The following is a 27,636-nucleotide window of genomic DNA, read 5'->3' as shown; positions in this document are numbered from 1 at the left end:
GCCTGAGTACAGGGTTAAACTAGTGGATAAATAATAATTTTAAATGAGAGTGTAAACATTTAAATTCAAATTCAGCATTTCAGCTACTGTTCAGTGATTACATTTGATTGCACTTACGKTTTTTAATGTATTTCACAGTGAAAGGACCATGTTTTACTTGTGGAAATGTTTCCTTCTAAAATGCACTGTACTGCACATTTTAACAAGTTTCTTCATACTGTTTATAGCTTTTGCTTAGAGACATTCAGATTCTGAATCAGTCACACTTGGTCTTTTAGCATTTCAAAATTGTGCCTTTAAAGAAGGGTGTCCTGTAGTATCTGTTGAACTAATGCAGAAGTTTAAACATGTGAGACAATCTATTCCTGTTTATCATGGCAGTTCTGCAGTCTTTGTATTTTTATGGCAATATTGCGAACAGTGTCACTGTTTCTTGCTTGAGTGTACAAATCCAGTTGTCTGTTAGTAAAATTTTGTTTATTTGACAATTACAACATTCATAATATAACCAGTAATTCAGATACATGAAATACTTTCCTGAAGTTTGAAAATATACTTGAGATAGCGGTGTATGCTTCATTTAATTTAATTTTTATCATAATCAAATAAGGGGATGACATTTATTAAATTTGGGTTGTTTAAATTACAGTTAGTGTGATACTTAAAGCACTCAGTGAAGTGATCTACGTTTTTATCAGGTTTCTTGGTCTTCAAGGTTYTTTTTGTTAGTAGTAATGTCTCTCAGGGTCTGCATTTTTGGCAAATTCAATGAATTTTGCACATTATAGAACTTCCTGCTGTCGCTATTGCCGTGTGTTGTCTAACACAGTATTAAAATACTAGCAAGGCTTAAGTGAAAATAGTAAGATTTTTTTTCTGTTTTCTTTAAGGTTTCAGAAGGAGACAAACAACAAAATGAACAATCCAGCTATTAAGAGAATAACAAATGAAATTATAAAATCACCTGAGGATAAACGAGAATATCGTGGACTGGAATTGGAAAATGGCATTAAAGCTCTTCTCATTAGTGACCCCACCACAGATAAGTCTTCAGCAGCACTTGATGTGCATATAGGTATTCAATTCATGCTGCATTCTTCATGTCATTAATAAAAATGCTTAAAGTTTGGGTATCTCGATGCAAATAAACTGACAGGAATGGTATGCAGTTGGCAGCCTAGCCTTTTAATGTAATTTATAGCTTTTTTAATTCTTTGACACATCAAAGTTGAAAATTATTAGAGCTAAATGTTCTTACTGTATTCTGTGTTTACTCAAGTGTAGCTCAGTCAGTCGATAGACTGCTTTTAACCATTAAGTTTCATGTTATGAAAGATCTTTTGTAAGCAGAAAAGGGGCGGGTGCAAGTGCAATTATTTCAGACAGCTCCATCTGTCATGTCAGACTTTTTTTCGTGCTAAGTTGTTGATGTGTAGAGGTGAGAAAATGCTGTAGTGCTAGAGACGTTGGAGAGGCACTCCCTAACTTCAGTGATGCTTATGTGTGCAAACAGAAATATGGGAAGTAGAAGGGGAAGGCAATTACTTTGACTCTTGGGAATAATGGAAGCCTTTTCTTACATCTGAGGTATTTCTCAAGCTTGCATAGTTTTTCTGTATCTTGGAAAGTCTAATGCATGTGTGCATAACCTAAACATCCTCTTGCCATGTCTCTAACTGGAAACTCTTGCTGCTCTTGTGTTAGGGCAGAAGTAATAGAGGAACTTTGAAAATTTCTGAGCTTTTTTGTTATGGGGGTGGCTGTCCGAGATCATTATCTAGTTCAGAGGAGCCCAAATATGGTTTTGTTTGGGTGCTGTGACAGTGATAGCCAGCTGCCTCATCCAGTTCTTCACACATGCTGGAGATGTATCTGTTGCCTTCATCTCCACTCTCACACTACACATTGCTGCACACTCCAAGGCGGGACTGCCACTCTCAAACTTCTGCCTGTTTTCCATTCTTCCGAATCATTATTGTCTTTTAATCTGTTTACCATCACACCTACTAGTTGGTCATCCATAGCTGCTTGTGTTCARGCAATTATACGTAATCACTTGTCTTATAAACCATAGGATGAATATCTCTTTAACTATTGTTGGCAATTGCTGCCTCTTAACACAGTGCAATTATTAAAGTCGAGGTATAGATTTCAGAACAGTGTGATTTGCCAGGTCTTTACAGATTGAGTCATGGACTTCAATTGAAAATTGTCTGTATAAGGAAGTGCTGGCTGATCTGGAGAGGCAATTTGAGATGCTAATTGATTCTGTTACTAATTCGAATTTCTGTAAATTTTTTTTGAGATTAAGTTGACTGTAATTGCGGAAGTGTCTGCTTACAGCTATGGCATTGATATAATTGCACAAAGCAACATACTACAATATAGAGCACTTTAAAAGACTTAATGTTTTAGTATTACTTTTTCTGAATGGTTACACGAAATTTTTCCTCTTGCAGGATCCTTGTCTGATCCCCCCAACATTGCTGGGCTTAGTCATTTTTGTGAGCATATGTTGTTCCTGGGAACCAAGAAATATCCAAAAGAGAATGAATATAGCCAATTTCTRAGTGAGCATGCCGGGAGTTCAAATGCTTTCACGAGTGGTGAACATACAAACTATTACTTTGATGTGTCACATGAACATCTAGAAGGTGCACTGGACAGGTAAACACATATTTTAACTATTTARATTTTTATTACAGAGGTTCTACTTGAACTTATTAGTGTAAAAGTTTTTTGATAGTTCTATCATTATGGTATTAAAGGGTAAAAACTGTCTTTTGCTAAAACTGATAGAGATATCTTGCAGCTCAAAAGTCTTAGTCAGATTTTTTTTCAGCTAGGAGAATTCTTCATCGAGGCAGAATTTTTGAAATTTAAATGTTGTGTTTACACTGAGTATTTTTGGAAATGCAGGGCATAGAATATGATCRTGCATTTACCTTTATGCAAATACTGGGATGATGCTGTGCTTTCCATKGGATCCTTATTGACAGCAAAACAAGAGTGAAGTCTAGAAATATATTAAGATGCTCTTTGTAGAGGGAGCCTGCTGAAATCTCGGTGTTTTGTGGTACAGGACAGAAATTGGAAGGTGTGTAGTCAGTGAGGTAGAGTGAGTTTTCTCTTTTGGCTTTTCCCTGCATGTCTGACAAGACTTCTTTGRTAGGTGAGATTAAAGAGCCTCTTGCAGCTAAACCTCAAAATGGGAGAAATTTCACTGTGTGAACTGTGATGCAGGACCCTTGATTTTTCTAGTACCTTATATGCTGAACATGTTGTTGCCTGCCTTTATACATTAAGAAATTGAGAAGTAAGGATACTGTATCAGTGTCAAAACTGTTACAGAATTTTAAAGTTCTGTGTTAAGAAATAATGAATTCAGTTTTTTTCAGGAGGTACCAAGCTTTATACTTTTCTGTTATAATTTATGTACAGTACTCTTGACTTGAATTRAATTTTTTCTCTTTAGATTTGCCCAGTTTTTCCTGTGCCCTCTGTTTGATGAAAGCTGCAAAGATAGGGAAGTGAATGCTGTTGATTCTGAGCATGAGAAGAATCTGATGAATGATGCCTGGAGGTTGTTTCAATTGGAGAAGGCTACTGGAAACCCCAATCATCCCTTCAGTAAATTTGGAACAGGTTTGTCAGAACATAATTACCTATCCAATGAGATTCTGTGTAACATACACAGTGTTGTTGTTTATGTAAAACTTCTCAAGACAGACTGAAACAGTTCTTTTCCTTTCCATACATGTTTATTATGGTGCTTGATCGCATTTTTCACGTCACAGACCAAACAGAGCTAGACAAAAGCATAGGAACAACAGTAATCCAAGACTTGGAGTACAGTGATGAAGTGATCTTTATGGTTCTGATAATTAAAGGGCTGTTTTCCAATTACTGCATTTGTCTTAATTTGGTACTGTTAAGTCTTTGTGCATAAAAAAATGAATGAATTGTGTTTAAATTGTTGTTAGTCTCATGCTTTTTGTTAACTAGTTCTGCATTTGACTAGATGACGGTAACTAGGTCAAATCAGAAGGATTAGCAAAATACTGTGAAAATTACTGAGTAGGAATGTAGAAACAAAATCTGAACTATAGAGCACAACAGTAGGACACGGATAGACAGAGTGTTCTCAGACAAATCCCAGTCTTACGGCTGTATTTTTCTTTTGCTCAGGTTTAATTATTCACAGAATGCTTAGTAACAATTTGAAATAAACACCCCAAAACCTCAATTCAAAAAGCATTAAAGTTGAGATACCACAGTTATGGACAAAACCACAAATATTTGATGCTTTGGTAGAAGTTTAAATGTTGGGTGTTTTTTTTAATARCTGTTATTTTCTGCGTGGATTTATTTTTGAAACTGTTAAAGTAACAAGACTGCACTGTTTAATCGTTGAGCATAATGTGCTGAAAAACATTTYTGTTGATGGGTCAGTTTGCTCTGTGAATAGTTGACTCCAATACTGGGTACAGTAGGAGGATGGGAGAGCAGATAATGGGCTTTAAGGGAGTGTTTTTTTCCTCTGTCTCAACAAAGATGAGAATACCTTTGCATCTGTTTCTGAAGGGCATAGTTACGGGTCTGGTAGCCACTTGCCACAAAAGCAGGTATTGCTTTGTTGACCRGTAAAGAGAGGCTGTCTGTAAAAGTGAAACTCTAACTCCATTCTTCAAACAGGTAAATTAAAAAATAAAGCCTTGGGAACTTTGTTAGTAGGCAGGTGTTCAAAGTGCATTCTGTAATCTCTGCTACTGAAGACATTACTTAATTTTTATGTGGAACTAAGAAAATGTAAGTGGAAATTGCAGAAGGAGTTTTGTACAGTTAAGGAAGGTTGTCTAGCTCACACAAGTGAAATGTTTTCTGGGGAAAATACCCAAAATGTTTTCAAATTCATCAGCAATAGTCATTATTCACCTCTCCTTAGATTTGGCTCTGATTGAAATTACAGCACATAGCCTTCCTGTAGGCATGACTTTGCAGAARTAGAGCTCAGCTTTAATGGTTTTTATTTACCAAGAGATGACAACTGCAATGCTTTTGGCATCCTTTTGACCAGCTGATGTTAATCTAGCTGAGTGTAGTAATTACTCCATTTGATGCTTCAGGTCACTTCTCTTTGTTGTGCACCATGTTTGGTCAGCAAACCTTTTATTATTCWTGTCTGTCCATAGAAACAAATGCACCTTAGTCTTCCAGTTTTTTTGTTAAGGGTGTGCATTCATCCCCTGATACAGTTCTCTGACCTCCCTGAATTAATGCTTGTAATGGGGATTCTYTTCCCTCATTACCCTCAGCAGTGTCAAGTAATTTTCCAAGCGCTTCTGAACTGTCTAGTGTCCGTTTTCCTATATCTGCAAGGTGTCTTCTGATTGTTGTTTTGTAATGTACTCCAGTTACTGAACTGAAGCTTTACTATGTTTTATTATATGTATTGATGCTCTGGGACTAAACAGAGTATGATGTCTAGAACTTCACCATTTAATTTATCTGTGGATGGTAAGGAATATAGACAAAATATTTAAAGCACAAGATAGTATTGATCCAGTTTACTTATTATGCATATTGATTATTTTAAAAATTACTATCCATCTGAAGGAAAGCAGACTGATTAATCTATATATTTCATTTTGATCTSTAAGTTCATAAACATCAAATATTGTTAAATGTTTTTATGTTACAGGGAACAAACTCACTCTGGAAACTAGACCAACCAAAGAAGGAATAGATGTAAGGGAAGAGCTATTGAAGTTCCATTCTACTTATTATTCATCAAATTTAATGGCTATTTGTGTCTTAGGMAGAGGTGAGTTTTTTGTTTGGTTGGTTGAGTAAGACTTTACATATATACTTAAAAAATAAAAGGAGGTTTTAACTGCTTAGAACCTTCCACAGTTGAGATGATCTTTTACAGAGGTTTGCTCAAAGCTTAATAACAGTATGGTAAAAACTGTTTGCCTTTTGAAAATACACTGGTGGACTGGTATTTGTATGATGTTTTACAGTAATGCTTGGACTGAGTGAGTGTCGTGAAAGAAAATGAATTTTTTATCTAACCAAAAGCAAAATTCAGTAAGGAATTGTACATGATAATTTTTTCAGTTAGAATCACCTTGGTAACCGTAAATCTGTACTAGAGAAAACTCACTGCAAGATTAAATGAATGTGTATTTTGCTAACGTGAATAAAAAGTAATGATTTTCAATAGCATTACATGCAGTTCAAAAAATGTTCATATATAGTGAACCCTCTTGGTTTGCATTGTTTTGTTACTTTTCCCCTGTACTGTTGTGTTAGTGTAGTGTAGGAGCATGCATATGGTGGGCAGGAAAGATTCTGCTTTCACAGTCTCACTGGATTGTTTTGATAACAAGGTAGCTGTATTTAGAAATCTTTCAAGGGTTAAGGTTGTACCTTGAGATATTCAAGAAACTGAGGTTTTTTTCTTYCAATGTCCACTCTTGAAAGGCATTCACTAAAAAAATTGACAGGTGAATTTTTAAAATCTTATTCTCACTTCGAGAAGTGCACTAAAATGCATTTCTTGAGGCAAATAGCAATTCTTAAGGCAGAATTTCARTGAGAACTGTGTAAGTCAGTTTAGGTGCATTAATGCACATCATCATACTCTTTCTGCAAAAGGCCTGCTCTCGTTCTTGTGGGCTTCTGCAGTCACAGAAACTAGAATTAAATTAAAAATGTTTGAACAGGTCACAGGTGTGTGTGTATTTTGAGTGCTAAGAACAGATGGACCTGGCTCACAGTGTACCTGAAGTACTGGACATGAGCTGAGGCTAAAGAAAATTCAGGTTTTGGCAAAGATGCTTTTACTCTGGAAAATTTGCAGCTGTAATTCTGTGTCCCTTAAACTTTTGTGGGATGTTTGTTTTTGTAAGTGTAAGATCTGATGTATCTTTTCTTCAGTTTTAGCTTAGATTCATCAGTAAAACATAAAGATGTATTTTTGGTTACAGGATTTAGTTTAATAATGATTGAAACCTTCCTTTAATAAGCATGGTKCTTCTAGTTTGTTACAGTTCAAAATTTAAATATGAATATTTATTTCCTTTCTGAAAATAATAATCATGACGACACCATTGAAACTACTTTTTTCTATAATTAATGCCCGTCCCAAACAAAATATTTTTWAAAAAGTTTGTTGGAATCTTCATGCAATGACYGTGTCTTTTCTAATCTTTCTTTATTCAAGAATCCTTGGATGAGCTAACTTCCTTAGTAGTAAAGTTATTTTCAGAAGTAGAGAATAAAAATGTCCCTGTACCAGAGTTTCCTGAACATCCTTTCCAAGAAGAGCATCTCCGGGTATGTACACAGATACATCTTCCATTCAGGGTCTATATTTTAAATACTTTTAATGTTTCAGTAATACTTTGTGCAGTTTGGTACTCTTTTATCGTTGTTCCTGTTAAGTTCCATATTTCTTTATTAATTTTCCACCCACTTTTCCATGGTGAGTATAGTTTTGTATATTAAAGGTTGCACATTTGGTTGCAGTTGTAAACAACTTTGTRTCATGAATGGCTGAAGTGTTGCCCTCTGTTGTAGATAGCTCTACTTTTGAGATTTGGAAGATGTGTTTGTAATGTGTGTCTGTGAAGGGAACATGATATATGCTCCTGAGATGAGTACAGTAAATGAGTTCCCCTTTGTTTATGGGTCTCCTTGTTTTTCCCTCAGCAACTTTACAAAGTGGTGCCCATTAAGGACATTAGAAATCTTTATGTCACGTTTCCTATACCAGACCTTCAGAAGTACTATAAATCAAACCCTGGCCATTACCTTGGCCATCTGATTGGGCATGAAGGCCCGGGGAGTCTTCTATCAGAGCTTAAAGCCAAAGGTAAGTCCTTCGAAGGTAAAGAATTGAAAAATACTTTGTCATACAGTTTTTTTAAATKTAGCTACGCTTCACTTAAAATAGACCTCTGTATGTTAAAGCCATCAACTGTTTGGGTAGTTTGGACTYTAAGTCAGTTTGTGCTTTGTTTTTGTTTCTGTGACAGGTAGAAATAGGTAACTGTCATTCAGGCTGATAAGGCTATTATTTTCTCGGACTCCTTTTATGTGCCTTGTTTAGAGAGTTATATGAGCTTCAGCATAATGATCTTGTCTGTATTCTGTCACTAACTTTGAGCCTACTGTCAGGTCCCTTAATGTCTGGAAGATTACAAGAGTATACCTTTTGCTGTTTTTGTTTACATCATTGTGTTCAAAAGAGGTGTAAATTATCCTGTAATCAAATTATCTTGAGGTTGTATCACTCTGAGTATGAAATCAGATAGATCTGACTTAGGCTATGTTTAACTTGCACTGTTGCTGTAGGCATTAAGGAAGTGAAGGAAAACATGTAAATGAATCAAAATGGATTTAAAAAAAAAAAGTGATGCTGCTGAAGCATGCAAAAAGTTGCATAAATTGTTATGGATTTGTTTATGAAATGCAGTTTCTTTTTAATGACCTAGGATGGGTAAATACTCTTGTTGGAGGCCAGAAGGAAGGTGCTAGAGGTTTCATGTTCTTCATCATTAATGTGGACTTGACAGAAGAAGGACTTTGTAAGTGAAGCACTGTGTCTGTATTCCATGTTATTGCTGATCTAATTGTGTGTTTGTATCTGAAGAGACTGATGGTGATTATAGCTTGAAAGCTAATTTATTTTMATTAACTTRTGTTTAGTTTTTTTAAGTATGCTAACACACTTCACCTAATATAAGAAATCATCTTACTTAAGGTTATATTAAGTTAGCTAATTAAATACTTCAAATAAATTTCTTTAAAAGAAAAGCTGTTAATACCTTAGCGTGCTACTTATTCATACTATTTAGATCCAAGTTAAATTATACTGTAAATCAACGTCTTCACGTAAAGCCGTGTTCAGTGCAATTCTTGGAATTAGCTGGGGACACAAACACTTGCCTTAAATTCTTGTCTGARAAAAGCAAGTTTAACTTTATTGGTGGAATTGCAGATGTACTTAAAGATTGTGATGTATCAAAGTACAATTAAAACCATATCTATGTTTATTAAATTTCCTCTCTGTGCAGAACTGAGTGAATTACTAAGTATTTTTTTCTTTCCAGTGCATGTTGAAGATATTATTTTGCACATGTTTCAATATATTCAAAAACTACGTACAGAAGGACCTCAAGAATGGGTTTTTCAAGAGTGCAAGGTAAGTAAYTGGGGCTGTACCATATGTACCACATGTGCTGGTTGTATTTTTACAATTTATTTTTGTTATTAGAATATTTCACTGTGTTAGTAGMATTTAATAATCACATGGTAATTAAGTTTATTAATTTTTAAGATGCAACATGACAAAAGTGACAAGAACATTCAGAATATGTTGTCTTAACATGGGTGTGAAATGCTCTAGAGAGGTGATATGATATATGAGTTATGATATCATAATGGAGGTGAAGGAAGAAGGGATCTTGCTCTGTCCACAAGGATTTTTACGTAACTTTCCTTGGTCTTCACTGAAGAAGGGGATGAAACATTTCGTGTGAGGAGTAACATTGGATTCAAAATTGAAATGGCAGCTATTGTACCCCTCCCTTCTTTTGTATGTCACATTGTATAGYTGAGATTGTAAAGGCAATGGGACATTTAATCTGCTACTTGTTTCCATCATCTTTTTGAAAAGTCAACTAAAGGCTTTTCATGAAGTACTTTGGCAATACATATCAGTCTTTGCTGAATTCTTCATGCTTCTTAAAAATCTGGATAGTTCTGTGTGCACAGAGCAAAATTGTGAGACAGCACTGCTCAGTGTCAGTGTAAAATAAACCCAGTTTTCATTATAGGTATAGTCTCATTGGTTCAGTACATATGCTTGGGTAAAGATTTSTTGTTGCATCTCAGCTTTATTGAATGAAAACTGTTGAGTCTCTCTTAAAGTAGARATTCTGCAGCTTGGTTAGGTTTATTTCATACACTTTGACACTRTATACTCTGAAAGTAGTCTCCAATCTCGTTATCCTCTGCTAAAACTCCTGATGGATTTGTTTCACTGACAGAGTAAGCCAGTAAAAGATTTGAAGGAGGTAGTTCCATCCTTCTGTCTTACCCCTGTGTCTTTCCCTCACTCCTCTTCTCTCAGCACTACTGAAACTGTGGGGTGAGTCAGAGAGCTGGCAAACTAGTATGAAAAGAATCTTTTGAGTTTACTTTCAGCTGAATTGTTGAATTAATCAGTCTCYCTGCATGGTTTCATGGAAGAACGGACTGTCTTTTCACTGGCTTTAAAGTCTTAGCTCTCTAATTCACCCTTGCCTTTGTGTCCTAAGAATGATGTGTTCTATTTCTGTGTCTGAGACAGCAAAAAGAAAACACACCCATTGTGTCCTAAGAATGATGTGTTCTATTTCTGTGTCTGAGACAGCAAAAAGAAAACACACCCATTGTGTCCTAGAAAGATGTGTTCTATTTCTGTGTCTGAGACAGCAAAAAGAAAACACACATTTCCTGTCTCTGAACTTACCTATTGGCTGACTGAGCAAAAGGAAGAAAAAAGAAAGAGAGAGAAGCTTCAGTTTATTAACATATGACAAACATTGCACTGGAATACTGTGCACTGGTTGTATCAGAGTTGATGTGTTTTCAAATTACCAGGAAATGTCAATATATGAGAGATAGGGCAGATCTCTTAATGTGAAAAGGACTTAAAACACTTGTCTAACACTTCACATAATGAGACTATCACAAAATGCTTGAGTTTAAGGCAACTTGAATATTACTGAAAACTTGTGTTAGGTACTTGCCCAACTGCTATAACATGGACACAGCAAAAGTACTTCCTTTTCTTTCATTATRAATGGGAATCAAATAACCAGTAATGATTCGTAAAATAGGCTTTAATGCTCTTCGATCATTCATCATTGTTTTCTAGGATCTAAATGCCGTGGCATTCAGATTTAAAGATAAAGAACGACCACGAGGTTACACATCAAAGCTTGGAGGAATGTTGCATGTAAGTGGAGTGGGGTCATTTTTKATTGATTGTTTTTTTAATAATCAGTTAGCAATGTGTTTGATTATCTGCATTATAAATACAGGCATCTGCAAAGGTYCTTTGCACTTCTTGTGCTTAGGAGGTGAAATATGCTGCTCAGGCCTTAGTTTTGAGAGTAAGTCATATTCTGTTCACTCTACCATTTTATACTTCTGCACTTGGTAGAACTGATTATACAGTAACTGGAGTTRCTGTTAGATCTGTTTCAGTGTTTCTTGAGACATAAGTACCTGGCCATTGCGTTTGCCTGGTAGCTAAGTGTTCTCTAGGGAAACACCAGAGAAATATTATTTTATCATAAGCATTGTGTTCCTTAGCTCACAATGTTGAAATACTGCAGTAAGCAGAAATTATTGTATTAAGATTGCAAATTACAAATCCTTGACTTTACTGATGTGATTGCATATTGGTAATGAAAGAATCATCTTGTTACAAGAAGTATTAAAAACCAAGTAAAGTTCCCTCATTTTGCAATGGAAGATTTAGGTGGGTTTGTTGAGGTTTTTTTTTTTATTTAATGGAATTATGCAGCTTTTTTGCATTGCAGCCGTTCTTCATTGCRTAGCTAATATCTGCAACTGTTCAGAGAATTTATATTGTTTCTTTGCAGGAATTACTGTTATTGGTTGTAGACCTTTAATCTGTAAAGTCTAAAATAATGCTGTTTAATTTTAGAATTTTCTTTCTGTTTCCTAAAAAGYATTAGACTTAGCTGAAAACATGTAAATGGATATTTAAAGACTTCCTTCTTGGGATGCTGTCTCCTGCTTTTGTTCYGTCAAATGCCTAAAATCTCTTTAACAAATGGACTTCTGACTTCTGAAATAGTCTTTCAGTGGCTTCTATTTGTTGRATTATTTCCGATTATAATTCCTGTCTCCAAAAATCAGGCCAGGAAGTTGCCAGTGGTGTTCCAAAGAGCAGGGTATTGATTCAGGACTTTTTTTTTTACTGCCTTTCTTTTGCTGTGCTTTGCAGTATGAATGGTAATTTTCGTTCTACTTTAGTAGTTAAGTGAGCATCAAATTCTTCAGCATTCACATTTGAATTTTTTGTAGCGCAGGTTTGGTTCATTATCCTTTATTTCTACCCCCCACAGCCCTTTCTCTTTTCCAGAATCCTTTTTGTGAGTTACCTGCTGTTCTGAAAGTCATTCCACTGTAACTTTTTTGTATAATGTATGTAATTTATAGAGCCATTTTGTAATAATTCTGGTTGCAAAAAGCACACCTGTATGGAAACTGCAAGTAGTTGGTGCTTATGTCACCTGGTAGTTTTCCCTTGGTAAACAGGTGTTTATCAAGAAAGTTTTCTTGTCAACCACATTAATAATTTTCAGATTAGTTTTAACTTTTTTCTTAAATTGTCATGTACCTCAAAAGATTTTAAGTTTGATCGTAAATAAAAAAATTAGAATTAAAGGTGTTTAAATTGTTATTACACTTCTAGATGTTGAAATACARTTTCCTTAAATTATTGTGAATAAGAATTGAATCACTAGAGAATCCTAAAAAAAACCTAGGTTTTCTTTATTTCTGTTTTTTTYCCAAATGCACTCTAGTGAGTACTTGGTATTCTTTTAGCTATAGAAATATCCTGCAGGGGTCAGCATTTACCACGTYATTTCTACTTTGGTCAAAATACTATTCAAAGATGGGTGACTTTATATTGAGACAAAATATTCCAACAGAAAAGAATGGTAAATATACAATGTATAAAATAATAGTTCATGCATGAGAAATGTGATTGCATAGTTAGAATCCTATTCCCTCTTGTTTAGTTTCGAGAGACRTTTTAAAACATCTACACATTCCTAATTTGAAATTACCAAGGTAATATAGATTTAGTGACTAGAAGTGTTTGCTTTTGTTTYCTCTAGTGAGTCATAGTTTTTTCTTGCTTAGTTTTGTTGAATTCATCTGCATATTCCCYGCCTTTGTTTTTTAGTATTATCCTATAGAAGAAGTATTGGCTGCTGAATATTTGCTTGAAGAATTCAGGCCTGATTTAATAGAGATGGTACTGGACAAATTGAGACCAGAAAACGTTCGGTAAGTTAATTTGTGTTTTAATACAAATATAAGAAAGCAGATGGACTAATGGAAACACAGACTCTTGGGTGTCTCTTGCAGCTCTAAAGTAAATGTGACCGAAAAAGAGCTAATTCTTCTGTTAATGTCTTCGCTTCCCTTTAAAAATTCTTCCTGTTCAAACAGAAACGTTATTTGTGTCCTTTCTATGAAGAAATGTCTTTTGTGTCCGTTCTATCTTCCTCCCTTGGACGGGATTAGTTTTTAGGAAGGTTCTTACTCCAAATAGCTCAGCTTTACTGAGAAAAAACCTAGTAAAATTATCCTGCCTCACTAAATTATTAGTACATTTTAGATGGAATGCTTTAATTAATGATTTGGATCKAAGTCTGGAAATCTGTTAATGGCATGGTTTTTATCTACTATATGTGTTTTCTTTCCACTGTGGAAGSCTGTGAAACTTCATGCAGATTAGCACACCCTCTGAAAAATGCCAGTATATATGGGTGGAAATAGCTTTGTCTTTAGCTGCTAAAATCTCTTTCTGAATATGTTACATGCTGAAATTTTCAGTGTTGGATATAGAAGGGCAGCGAGGCATGGTTTTGCACATTTCCAGTGTTTGTGTATTTCAGCCTTCTGAAATTACCGTGAATTTGGGCACAAATCTTGACTATGTTTCTTTGTATAAGATATATGTTAATGTATGTTAATACATATATGTTAATTCATTTTCAAAGGTTGATGTATTTTAAATAATCATTGGATAAAGCCAGATAAACTTTGATTATGAACTGTATTTGCAAATGTCATGGGGTTCTGGTGTTTCTAGAGATRTGCAGGTAATGATAGAATAAATGGAGTTGCCTATATCAGCAACAGTAGTTGCCATAGTAATTAATGCCCTTTAAAGAAGGGCCTATATCTCTGTGTGTGGGTGTGCATCTGTGTGTAATGTGTGGGATACATTAACTGAAGCTTGACTATGTCAAGAGATCATATTTTGAGCAAACAATAATGAAAATTTCCAAGTTCTCTTTGTTCAAGAATGTAATACTTCTCTATTTTGAAAGTATTTTCATGTTGCTGTACCATCCAAGTTCTTGAAAATTTGATACCTCTAACATATAATGACTGGTTTTAATAATTAAAATAGAGAATGTWTAATTACTTGTTCTCTGTAGAAAGCTTAACCAAATTCCACACGAATGTGAACTTCTAACTAGTTTCAGAATTGCTTACAAGCTATAGATAAACCTGAGCTAATGCTGATTTAGTAAGGAAGCTGCAGATGTTAATGAGATCTGATGTTTTGCAGGGTTAAATCAGTCTTCTCCAATTTGAGAAAGTGACTTGCTGGAGATGGACATTTTCTCCACACTTGGTAATTGTGGATTAATTTAAAACCTAGATTTTTTTTCAAGATGCAATACATCATGAACAAATACAAACTGAAGATGATCTTTAGTACATTAAGCAGCTAAAATAGTTTGATCCTTCAGATAATGGTGTTAGGTGTTTTAGAATTCAATTTCAAATTCAAATTCAGCCTATTTTGGATGGTGGCTTCAAACAGCAAAGTGTAGTACATTGAGACTGGAGAGGCACGGTGCTTGAGGTGTCCTGCAGATGAACTTGGACAGAATAGATTTGCTTTTCTGTACAGGGAAGTCTCAAACTTTTCATAATGGAAGAGTGGTGGTGGGATTGTGATTGAGTCAAGAAAGTTTGTGATTAGAGAGGGATGGTCATTAGTAATTTCTGTGGGTGTCAGTGTAATTGTGAGCTTTAAATGAYGTGTGTCTCACCTTGCTTTTTTCTAGCTGGTGCTTTTTGGATGTTGTATGTTATTTTTAATCTTCCTTCATGACTAATTAAATTGTCTCTTCACTTTACCTGGCATAAGAAATAGATGTCATTTAACAGTGAAGAAATATGTAATTGAAAAATTTTGGATTAAAAAGGTACTAAATATTTGGRAAAAAAAGGACTTTCAGAACTGGAGTTGACCTGTTTTTATGGCCTCTTCAATTAAAGMATTATATATTGTCTTTGTTGCAGAGATTTTAGTAAGGCTTAAAGATAATAAATACAAGTGGGTTACTTCTCTGAAGATTAAGTGCCCACAGCTATGCTGACAGCTGTCCTGCTAAGGCTTWAATATAAACACATACAAACTAGAGTGTCCAAAGGCTGATAAAATGCAGTTTTAACTGCCAAATTCAGCAACGCAGGGCTATTCCATGGATGGAATGAGGCCTGCAGGAGGTCTGTAATGATGTAGCAGCAGGTATGCTTTGAGTTTGATTGGTATATGGTCAGAGTAATGATAAATGTATTGCTTACTATAATGTAGGCTAAGACCATGTTGGTTTGTGTAATTGCCACAATGACTATATATTCACATCTTAGTTCTCTCCATGTTCAGACTATTCGCATTCTCAAGAAGTATAACTTAAAAAAGGAAACCCAAAACATCAACCCAAATTCAGGATTCCTAAGTGTAATGTTGTTTTTTCCTGCTACCCTAGATGATACATTTTTTTCAAAGTAGATTTAAAGTTGAAGTTTATGCTTTTGTGTAGCTTCTGGGATAATACTGGAAGCTGATTTTTTTTTTAATTTAAAAGTGTAAGTCAATTTTAGTGGGAATTAGATTTTTTATTTGGGGTATTGTGGGGTATGCTGTTGGGGTATCAGATTTTTAAAGATCTGAGCTWATCACTTTCCTACTTTCATTTGACTGAAAGAAAATATTAACTTGTATAGAGTACTGTATTTCTTGTAGATATATTTTAAACACCATATGAAATTAAAAATAGAATAAAATTAACTAAATAAATTTTAGAAATTTTTACTTAACTAAGATCCTTCCAAGTATAGTATAATAGGGAATATAATTTTATAGTATCTTTTATTTTAAATTGCAAGATAAATTATCTTGGGAAGGGAAAACTTATTTAAGTACTACTAAAAGTGATTTCATGGTACATTACAAAGATTCAAGAAAGCCACTGTGGATTWATATTTTTAGTGGGCTCTCTTGAAAGAACAGATTGAGATTATAGATGTTAATAAAAGGGTCCCTTTGTGTTATACTTTTTTWAATTACATCTGTATCTACATGAATGTAATGAATTACCAATCCAGTCGCCTGCTCCCTTCTTKTGTCTTTTCTTGAGCAATTTTGTATAGTAATAAAAAACCTGTGCACATCTGCTTTGAACATATATGGGTTTGGTTTTCCRCCATTTATTGATATGTATGCTCATGTTTACCTTTGTGTTCTCCCTTTTTAGGAAAGAATATGTGCCATATCATAACTTTGCCTATTTGGTATTGTTTTCCTGATTTTTTTTTTCTTTTTTTAAATGCCTTGCATACATTCTGTCTTGAGCTGGTTTAGTTGGCATTGATTTGAATTTTGCCTTTGTATTATGGTTTTATTTATTATTTCCTTTTCATTCACCTATGCTAAATACTTCTTGTCATATCTATATTGTAGTAACTGCAATTACTATCTTTTTTAAAAGTATAGTTTTTCAACTATTATTTTCTCAACAAACTTTGAGTTTAAAAAGTATGAAAAAAATCCATACTCAYGGATGGCAGTGAGTACGCATATGTTGCTTCCAGGAAGCATAACAGGAAGCGTTCATATTCTTCWCCCACCCTGCACTCTACTTGTTGCATTTAGTGCCTTAATTTCCCTAAGAGAGAAACATTTTAAAATACCAGTATCATTTTTACTTGTTCAAAATGTATTGGATTTTACCAGCCTGCTGTGAAGATAAGGGRATAGACTTGGTATGTGTCGCAGTCTTAGCTGAAAAATGTAATTTTCCTGTCATTTCCAAGACATTTTTCTCCTTCAACATCTGCAGAATAAATGCTCTCATTAAAATTTAGGAAGATAGTGACTCACCAGATTAAGCAGCTAAAGAAGATTTTCCCCTGGATAGGAAGTGGGCTTTTTTCCTCTCWTGATAGCAGAAGTACAGCACTAGTACTATCCTAGAGGGAAGAAAAATAAAATGAATGCCTAAAACATCGATAGAGAAATTTCTAACTGCTGAAATTTCACAGACTCTGAGCAAAGTTATCTCAGTGCAGTTGGTGATGCTCAGCCCTAAGGGTAAACATGCTAGAAATGTATTTGCTTTTRATTGCATTGGATCTGACCCTTTTGAAAGTCACAATTTGTTCACTTWTTTCCCCCCACAAATCCTTTGTAGCAGCTTAGTTTTACTGAACCCTAAGAAATAACTCTGGTTCTGCAGAGTGATCAGAATGCTGTACCCCAGCACCATCTCTCTCTGCATGTAGCTTCCCATTCCTCTGTTTTCTGAGATGAATAAGCGAGTGGCATTGAGTAGCATGTGCTGCATCACATCAGTTTTACTGATGGTTGTGAGGAACAAACAAATGCAGGCTTTTGCCRTTTTTATCTCGTTAATGTTATGTTAGGTATTTGAATGAGAGGAAAGTAGTTTTTTCCATTGGTTGACAATACCATAATTTGGAAGACAAAGTTTMAATTAGGTTGTAAACCAATCAATTAATCTTTTATAAAAATAAATTTGCTTTGACACGTTTGTAACTAATGTCACAAATAATAACTAAGTTTCTAACTCTATTACTTTTTCACCCTTAGAGCCAGGTTTAGTTTTATGTAGTCCTGCAACAAGCGAGGAGTTGAACTTCATGATTCTTATGGGTTCCCTTTCAACTTGAGATTATCTATGATTCTATGACACTAGGCCTGGAATAAAATTTCTATAATCACTATTTTTACATATTTGAATGTTGATATAGGTGTTATTATTATATCTGTTACACTAGGCCTGGAATAAAATTTCCATAATCAGTGTTTTTGCATATTTGGGTGTTGATATACGTGTTATGTAAAACATAATCACTTTATGAATCTTGTAGAAGACTGCAAGAGCTACTTTCTGTTTCTTGGAACAACAACAGAAAAATAGGAATTGCATGCAGCACTACTGGTGTGTAACTCTAGGTTGTAAAGCTTCAGAAAAACAGTGACATCGAATGTCTGTGCTAACCTGATTTCATGGTTAACCTTAGCATGTAGTTCAGTACACTTATACATGCAGTTGTACCTGTAATTGTYTAGGGACTGTTTGCAGAAATAAATGTATTCTGGTGATGGAGCAGAAACAGTGCTTGGAATGATTTCTCAGAGTCTTTTCTCAGATGCATTCATGCCAAAGATTTTGTCTCTTTGTTTTCAGAGTTGCAATAGTTTCCAAATCTTTTGAAGGAAAAACTGATCGAACAGAAGACTGGTATGGAACACAGTACAAGCAAGAAGCAATTTCTGATGAAGTTATTAAGGCATGTTAAAACTTCTAACATTYTAATATCTGAAATATAGTGGTAAATTATTCATCTAATTTTCCATTTAATTGAAGGGAGAACTTAAATCTGCTGCTCTTCATAGAATGAAACTCGTGCATTGAGTCTGTTTAATGTTACAAGAAGTAAAAATCTTAGTGTATAGATTTCARATATTTATTTTATGGGACACATTTTTTTATGGTTATAAACCATGTTAAGTACAGGGAATGTTATACTAGGGGTTTTGTTTTTTTTTCAGAAGATCCCTAATATGCAGTGGCTACCTTAATTTGTTAATGCTTAAGTAAGCATTAACTTTTAAAAATTTAAAACTCTCTATAATATATTAATGAACTGATCAGTACTTAAAAAGGGAATTTTTTAAAACTGTTATCTGTAACTGTGGTTCTGAAATTGATTTTTGCAACATAGAAAGCATAGGAACARTTCCTTTAGCTTGACCATACCTAAGTTCTTGATTAGAATTCTTGTTAAAGTGTTTAGTTTATATCTTCATTTGTAGTTCATGGTAGCACRAAATATAAGCTATAAACCAACCTTTCTCTCTACTGTAGACTTAAAAAAATTATTTTTCATCTGTCTTCTTCCTCAGAGCAATTCATCCTGCTGCTAGCCTACTCCAACTTGTTTTCCCAGCTATTTCTCCCTTTCCCTGTTATCTTAATAGTATTTACACATGAGGTGGTGGAATGCRTTTTTAAATCTTTWGTTTCAGCATAAAATAAATAAGCATATATCCTTTATTTAAGCAGAAATTGGCATATGCTCATTGTTTCTCCTATTGATCTAGAAATGGCAAAATGCTGACCTGAATGGGAAATTCAAGCTTCCAATGAAGAACGAGTTTATTCCTACAAACTTTGAGATTTTGCCAYTGGAAAAAGATGCAACACAGTATCCTGCTCTTGTCAAGGTAAACTGTCTGTGTTTGTCCTGTTTGCTGCCTGATCTTCTKGGAAGTTAGAACTTAATTACTCCGTTTTTTAAAATACAGATCATCTTACATTCCACAGTAAAGTAAACGGAGTACAAAACTTCAGTATATTGCCAGAAAGACAGTAGAAAGTTCATTCTTGCTGAACTTCAGTTTATGACAATTTGTGCTCCCATGAAAGTGAGCCTAGAAACAGCTTGAACTCTCTCTTCCCTTTTCAGAGTGTTAACAGATAAAAATAGCAGTAGAGCTGTTTATTCAGCAGAAGGGTGACTGCCACTCTTACATTTTTTTGACCAGTACTGAGTAAATTGAGAGTGTAGACACGGCTATTGTTCTGTAACTCTGTACGTAAAATGCCTGTGATTGCGTGGAAAAATGGAGAGAAGTGTCATTTAGTGATGTCAAAATATATTGAATGTAATGAGTATATCTATATTTAATATATATGTCGGATATAGCAATTCAATAAATATTAATTTAAGGGGATAATTCTAAGTGGAGATTTGAAGTCATAGGCTTATTTTAAAATAGTGTCCTATATTGCAGTTAAAAGTCAGATTATTTAGCAAAATCTCTTTTCTTGACACAGGACACTGCGATGAGCAAATTGTGGTTCAAGCAAGATGACAAATTTTTTTTGCCAAAAGCTTGTCTCAACTTTGAATTTTTCAGGTATGCAACCTTAAGTATATCACGTAAAATAGTCTCCAAAAGTTTCTTGTTTAGTGGGAATCTGCTTTTCTGTGGCAAAGACTTTCTTGTATGTATTGACACTTTAGAATGTTTGTCCTTACTTTAAATATGCAATAAAGCTTAGGAGGAAGACTCATCTAAAATATGCAGTAATTGAGTAGCAAGGTATTTGATGTGCTCTTTCTATATTAACAGGAAAAGTTTATCTAAGAATACTCTTAAACCAAATTTTCTTTTATATTTTATTTGCTATACCTGAAATACACCTGCCAATAGAACCCACTACATATTGCAATGTCCCTTCTTAAAAATGTGTATTTTAAAATAAATTGCTTAATCACAGCTATTTTAAGATACGTTTCCTTTATGAACTGCTATTCTGATAATGGTTTTAGGTTCAAATTCTATTTTAATTTGCATAATGCAAACCAGTTTAAAAAGTGCTTATAATTTTGGGGTTTTGCTTAACCAACACACGCAACTGATTGTATTTTTTTAAGAGCATTTTCTGTATTATCAATGAATGATTTTCACCTCAAGATGTATGATAAAATGATGTAATGTTAATTCTGGTCTTGCATTATTATCGTCATAGGAAGATAATCTTTCTGAGTAAGCATGACAGTGATGGACTTTCTTAGTGTTCCTTTCAGTATATTTTTAACTTTTTAATTAAAAAAAATACTGCTCTTTTTAGAGTGCAGCTGTTTCTGTGTTGAGCTACTGAAAGCTAAAAAAACATTCTGGCACTCTCCTTTTGCCTGTTTAAGTGATTTGGTGAAATTGCTGGAAAGGCTGTTGTGGGGACTCATTGAATTCTTGTTTTGGGAGACCACTTGAAATTTTTCTTGCAGAATATTAGACAAGTTTTTTTCAGAGTGTGTCATGTCTTGGGACTGGTTTTGGTACTAGCTGGGGAAAATAGATTGCCTGGGCATTTTCTCTTTTTGCTTTTTGAAACCGCAGGGCAAATGTTACAACTGTTTCAACTTGAATGTGTCAGGAAATGGAGGATCAACATGGTAACTCTCCATGTGTTGTTCAGAGAGCAACAATTGCAGTGCTTTGCAGTGCTTTGCCTTCTTCGTTCATTCTTGGTGGCTTTCCCTTGTAATATGTTTGGCCAAAATACAAATTAGGTTTTTACTGATGAACACTGAGTTTCTAGTTGTGATGTTATTTTAAGTCAATTCAGGTGAACTGTAAGTGGTCCAATCTCTAATATTTTGTGAATAAATAAAAGATAATAATTGGGTTATGTAGAACACACAAAGGTGTAAGTGTATGTACATACACAAAATATCATTCGAGCATTTGGGTTGGAAGAGACCTTTAGAAGCCTAGTCCAACCCTCCTGCAGCAAGCAAAGCTRTCTTCAGCTAGACCTGTAGAGATGGTATTTCCCAGTTAGATTTGTACTTTCATCTCAATGAGCCGTTATAAAAAGTCAGAAGTACTTGAGCTTTGCTGAATAATTTGCCTCATTCCACCTAGGAATAGTTCCAGGTGGAGAGCTGGCTTTTTTCTTAGGATTGGGAGCAAGAGTTCTTTTATTTTCTTTAAAGATGAGATGGTAATTGTGTGTGAGCACGAGTGAGGAGATTTTGATGATATTGGGTGCACCACCTCTAAATGATGCTGTAAGGAGGTTTTTCTAGTTTTGATACTTAAAAAAAGATACTTGGTGAATGTGTCTCTATTTGATCATGCTGATGGTCATTAAAGAAAATGCTGAAATGTGGAGTGTTTATTCACAATACTTGATGGAATCACTCATAGCTCTTGGGACCAAGTGAATTGGTGAATAAAACCATCTTAATGAAAAACTTTCATAAAAGTTTTAGCTGCAGTTCTAGATCAGAATATGAAGGCTGTGCTGCCTTATAGTGGATTGCACGAGTCTGTTCACACTATAGACTGCTTCACTATGATAAGAAAAACTAGGAGGATTTCTTCTGCCTTCAGCCCTAATCAACATGAAGCATAGAAAGAATTCCTGGGCCAGATGTTACAGCAGCAATKGCTGTGTAGATAAATTAAGATGGAGTTGATTTCTCCCTTAAACATACAAATCCCACAGGAGCAATGAGTATGTGAACCTCTTGAAATCACCTTGTTCCAAAACTGGAAGTCCTTCCTTAGAGGGTTTCTTGTTTTAAACATCACAGTAAAAACATCAGACTTATTGCCCAGCTTAAAAGAGGATGATAAGCTTTTGCATTTTTATGCATAATAGCTTAAGAGCTCAACTAGTGTCCTTAATTAAAAGGAAATAAAACGACCATGGAATATGCTGGTGTTTTGAAAATTCTTTAAAGGTAGCTAACAACTCAGCACTTCAGTGTTGATTCCAGCTATGTCACAGCTWTTTAAAAGGGGAAAATACTAGACTTCATGATTTTTTTTTAAATGCACCATTAGATTGAGTTGTTCTACTTCTTTTGAGTCTAGAAAAAAAAAAAAGGTAAACTAGAAATAAGCATTTGTTTACCAAGCTGTCAACAATAGGAAGCAATTCCCAGAACAGTGTTGTAATAATTGTTTTCTGTTATTTTTCACTTGAGGATTGATGATCTAGTAGTTGTGGCTTTTTTCAAAATTCCCCGATGGCCTTTGCCAGCTAAGTGAGAATACAGAGTTTATAACAGACATAGTAATCACTCAAACTGATTAAATCTGTGTTCTAGTATCAAAATTGAAAAGAGTATAATGACTGTGAAGGAAGGTTTATGGCATTGACCTAAATCTTGCTTTAAATTTGGTCTTAACTAAAAAATTCAAGAGTAATTGGAGTTATATCATTGGGCGTATTGAAATTGCTCAGTTTTGGGAAATTCTCATTGCAGGGAGAAACGTGAATACAGGTCCTTTTGTCTTTTTTACTGACCTGTTTGTTTAATCGAGGCTATGATTTCGGACTTTAGTAGGCTCTGCTTCTCAAATATATATATGTTTTTATTAGTTAGTTAGTTAGTTAGTTAGTTAAAATCTCTTCCTGTGCTTCCTTTTCTTATTCTGAAAGGAAGGAGAAGTTAAAAGCTACAATGAACCTTCTGAAAAATACCATTGCAAAGTGTTTTAAAGTTAGCAGCTTGTATGTTGTGGTCCYGTGATCCTTGTTTTACATTAATGTTGATATATGCAGTGATATATACCCTGCTGTATCGGTATCAACATATGTAATAGCATGTCTCTGAATATGACTGCCTCAGGAAAAAAAATGCTGGTAGCATGGGTTTGAATTGTAATGTGAATTGCTGCTGTATCCTGACAGCAAATGCTTTGGATACTGCTGATTATTTCTGTGAAATTGATAATGCATGTACGTGCACTTCAGAGTATAGAAGTACATATAGGACAAATAATTTGTCTTGGCTTTTCAAACACACAGGTATTTTGTAATTAGCATATTTGAAACATGGCTTAAGTCTTTGAGTGCACTTTCAGGCACTTCCCTGAAAAATTTGCAACAGTGTTGTGTGAGATCATGTGCATCTAATGCAGCAGGAGGTTGTGGAGTTGTTGCCGTTAAAAAGATAGCACGAAAAGTTACAGTAATAAGAAAAGGGATATGCCATACTTCCCTCCTGAACTGAACTTGGCATGTACTGTTTATTTTCATACCACAAATTGTGGATCTCCTAATTTTTGTAATAGAAATGACTTTGTTTTCTGACAGTGTATGAGTATTAATTAATTTGATGTTCAGTATGTGGCTTTCATTTTGGTCTGTTAAATTATGTTGGTATGTTTAGTTTTTTTTATTCCTGGTGAATTCTGACTGTGCATTCAAGACACGCTTTATTTACTTGATTTATGAGTGTGAATAGAATATGTCTAGAATTTTGAGTATATTTGGTCATCAAACCATAAGCAAGCTAAGTTACTCTTTTCAGGTATGTTCATATTTGACTTCGAAATAAGAATCCTTCATAATGGGATCCATCAGCATTAAATCACAGAAAATACCGTTTCCTTCAGATCAAACTTAAAAGGCCAAAAGAAACAGAGAAATAATTTTAAACTGCATATTTTACTTTCAACATTTTCTTCCAGCCCATTTGCTTACGTGGATCCCTTGCATTGTAACATGGCCTATTTGTACCTTGAACTACTCAAAGACTCCCTCAACGAGTATGCATATGCAGCAGAACTAGCTGGCTTGAACTATGACCTCCAAAATACCATCTATGGGATGTATGTAAGTACCCAAATCAAGGAAAAACTTAGAGCCTTGAAACTTCTTCCACTCATCAACATTTTTATATTGATTTGATGGAAGGACTTCCAATTAAAAAATAAAGGCTGTTAGTCTTTTTGATCTTGGTTATTAACCATCCTTTCTTTGATTTGAATTTTAAGTTGAATTTTGTTAAAAGTCTTCAACAGTCTTTCAGTTGATATTAAGCAAATTTTCTTCTTTATTTTTATATCATTCGTGAAATTAATTGTTAGATTTCTTCCTCCATTTAAAAAAAAAAAAGACAACCCTAATCCAAGCTTACATATTTATTGGTCAGATAGCTACTAAAAACTTTCTGACTGATGGGGTAAAAGACCCTTTTTTTCATGCTATTAAACAGTATACTTCTCCTTTCCTRTTCAAGAACTACTGATCATGAGGCTGCATATACATACTCTTCAGTCATGTTTCTTCATCCATTACCTTGTCACTACCTGAGGTATCAAAGCATTTCTTTTGTTTTTCTTTTTGTTAGTCGCTACATTTATGCTGATCCTCTCCATTGCAACATGACATACCTGTTTATCAGGTTATTGAAGGATGATTTAAAAGAGTATACATATGCAGCACGCCTCTCAGGTTTGGTCTATGGCATTGCATCAGGAATGAATGCAATACTTGTAAGTAAGAAAAAAACACAGGAGGAAATGAAACAGCTTGGGAGTTGTTGAGCTTGGAGAAAACATTTGACTTCTGCATTTGTAAATGAGACGGTTAATGTTTTTTTCCTTGCATATATCTCATGAACTAAAGGCAATGCAAGACTGTATTTTAATCAGTACTGAGTGACCTGTTAAAGATTGCAGTGTCTTGTGAACATGYGTGTAGTGCAATTGTTGCATTCTGGTTCACATTTTTACTTGCTTGCATGATAATTTCGAAAGTACTGTTGCCGGTTTCTGTATAAAAAGATTAACTTTTCTGTTGAATGAGTCCTCAACTTTGCAGATTTTTGTTATAGTTCTCTAATTCTGCTGTAGTGAGCTGTGGAAATGGGTTGTGCATGTGTTCATTAGAATGCAATGCTGGATATTTATGGCTTTTTCTTATGTTTTTATCACGTGTTTTATAATCTGTTTTAAAGTGCTGACAATACTTGATGAATCCTGGTTTGATAAATGGTTATTTCTGGCTCAGCTTCTCCTCTGAGATTTATGATAGGAGATTTTAGTAGTCTCTCTTGAAGTTCTGGTAAAAGCTTTTATTAACGGTCATTATATTCCAGAATGTTTCGGAATTTCCTGTAGAAGTGTTGTTTTCCAAAGCATTTTACTAGAAAAATGTACTTTATTGTCTTTACATTTTCTGTATGAGAGAGTGCTGCGATTTCTTTTTTGATCCAATGCAAATCTAATTTCTTGGTTGCATTCACTTGACTAGTTGCAAACATGGTTATCCTCACTTTCAAAGCTTGCTGATGTTACTATGATCAGGGTTAATTCCTTCTAAAAATGGTGTACTTCATTTTTAGCCACAGTTATTTTAAATATGCTTTGAGAATTTGTAATATTCTTTTCTGTATTCTCTTATATGTTATTCTCTTCTGTGAGAAGTTTTATTATTAATAAGTGTTACTGTGTAATATTGATGCTTTGGGCAAGGGCAGATGCTACTCTGAAAAGTCACCTGGGGTYAGTGTAGAACATTGGGTTCCTATGCTAATTTAGGATACCAGCCTCTTGTCATAAATCTRTTTCTTCAAATTCATGGTTCAGCTATGTTTCAGCAGCTACAGAATAAAAAGACCTTTCCTATTGAAAAACAGGGGTTCATCTCRGTTGGTTTGTGTTCCAAAGTTTTGTTAGTTTTACTCTTAAGTAATGTGCACAAATCCAATCAAATTCTTGGTTGGTTATACCAAATTTTGAAGTTTTTCCCCACAAAAGAAGACCTTTTATGCCTTTTTTGCAAGAGAACTTTTCTGTAGCTTGATGAAATAATACAGTAATTTTTATTTTTATATGTATTTTTATKTTTTTAAATGAGTAAGTTTATTTTATTTATATTTTGAAAAATAYGTATGATCAGATCAATACATCAATACAACTGTAGAATAACTACCTTGATGTTTCAGCTCAGCACCATCCTGGTTATAAAGTGGGCTGCACTTCATAGCCCCCCTTTTCAGTGGTACTGTTTATTTCCACTTGAATATTCTTTGATCAACAACATAGATAAGAACCAAGGGTAAAAGTAAATTGGAGTGAGTATTTTAGAAGGTTGTGAATCTAGACTTCGTTACTAAAGTGAGAAACCTAGATTAAAACCATTTTAGTACTCCAAGACTCAACATTCTAGTCATTAAAAACCTGTATTCTGAGKACAGTTTACTTACACCAACAGGAAAATTCTGTGCATTTGTAACTCCTATGCAAATATGCAATATTATATATGTCAGCTAGTTACTTTTGATGGGTAATCGGATTTAATTTAAGAATGATGAAATGTTCAAAAATGGTGAATTTACCATAAGTATTGARAAGTGTGTTGCTCATTGAATTATAAAAGACTTGGTATTTGTTTTATTCTTTTATCTTCCACATTTAAATCAACTTATGCACTTTTTCTGTAGCTCTCTGTGAAAGGTTATAATGACAAGCAACATATCTTGCTCAAGAAGATMATTGAAAAAATGGCAACTTTTGAAATCGATGAAAAGCGATTTGAAATTATCAAGGAAGCGGTAAGCTGCAGGAGAAATTCACATTTTGTAGTCATTGAAATGGGATGCATTGACTTGGTAGGAAATCGGAGGGCTGCCTATCCATGGAAATAGAGAGTGAAATTCTGCATTAGTGGGATTTCAGATGCTTCTTTATTTTTTGTGGCTGTGAATTCCTCAGAGTTGTGATTATAACATTCTTTAGTTAAAAAATAACTGGTCCTGAAATCTTTTTTTTAGTCAGTCTTTCTTAATGATGTATCAGGGGATCACAGCTTGCTTTGGTAGGAGTAGAAATCTAAGTAGGMGAGTGGAGGGGCAAATCTTAACTTTATATCCTGTTTTGCAATTTGGAAAGGRTTCAGTAGGACCTAGCCATAAAGAAGTGGGAAATGGATGAAGGGGGAAAGGAAGTGTTGAAAAAGTTTACAACATTTCTTCTCCCTAGATTTGTCTTGGGACCTGAGCCGAGATCCTTAGGTGCAAAGGTTTAGTACATCCTGATTTCTAGAAGTTGCATCAGATGGGGAGATTGCAGTTTTGTCCCCATTTGTACACCAAACAGATAAGGGAGATAGCAATTTCTGACTTSTCTTTGGACCCGACAGAAGGATACATCCTCAGCAACCTGAGGCC

The 27,636-nt window shown here is 34.5% G+C and overlaps 1 protein-coding gene across 3 annotated transcripts in view; it reads left to right on the top strand.

The window, feature by feature from the left end:
• Positions 1-27,636, top strand: part of IDE (insulin degrading enzyme) — a 50,801-nt gene that overhangs the window by 7,648 nt on the left and 15,517 nt on the right. For 2 of the 3 annotated variants that reach the window (XM_057381106.1, XM_057381098.1), the window contains exons 2-16: positions 891-1,075; positions 2,460-2,667; positions 3,476-3,645; positions 5,702-5,824; positions 7,229-7,341; positions 7,717-7,879; positions 8,502-8,594; positions 9,120-9,211; positions 10,931-11,011; positions 13,001-13,104; positions 18,339-18,441; positions 19,256-19,378; positions 19,992-20,074; positions 24,152-24,296; positions 26,911-27,021. In XM_057381106.1, coding sequence (XP_057237089.1) covers positions 916-1,075; positions 2,460-2,667; positions 3,476-3,645; positions 5,702-5,824; positions 7,229-7,341; positions 7,717-7,879; positions 8,502-8,594; positions 9,120-9,211; positions 10,931-11,011; positions 13,001-13,104; positions 18,339-18,441; positions 19,256-19,378; positions 19,992-20,074; positions 24,152-24,296; positions 26,911-27,021 — 1,872 coding nt within the window. In that variant the 5' untranslated portion in view covers positions 891-915. Of the gene's footprint in view, positions 1-890; positions 1,076-2,459; positions 2,668-3,475; positions 3,646-5,701; positions 5,825-7,228; positions 7,342-7,716; positions 7,880-8,501; positions 8,595-9,119; positions 9,212-10,930; positions 11,012-13,000; positions 13,105-18,338; positions 18,442-19,255; positions 19,379-19,991; positions 20,075-24,151; positions 24,297-24,813; positions 24,959-26,910; positions 27,022-27,636 lie in introns of all 3 variants that reach the window. The other variant, XM_057381115.1, reaches the window with a different exon arrangement.

The sequence above is a fragment of the Malurus melanocephalus genome, unplaced genomic scaffold, assembly GCF_030028575.1.
Source record: "Malurus melanocephalus ecotype Western Australia unplaced genomic scaffold, MMel_1.1 scaffold_12, whole genome shotgun sequence".
Taxonomy (NCBI): Eukaryota; Metazoa; Chordata; class Aves; order Passeriformes; family Maluridae; genus Malurus; species Malurus melanocephalus.
The sequence above is the reverse complement of the archived record's forward strand: the minus strand, read 5'-3'. Positions and strand labels throughout refer to the sequence as shown.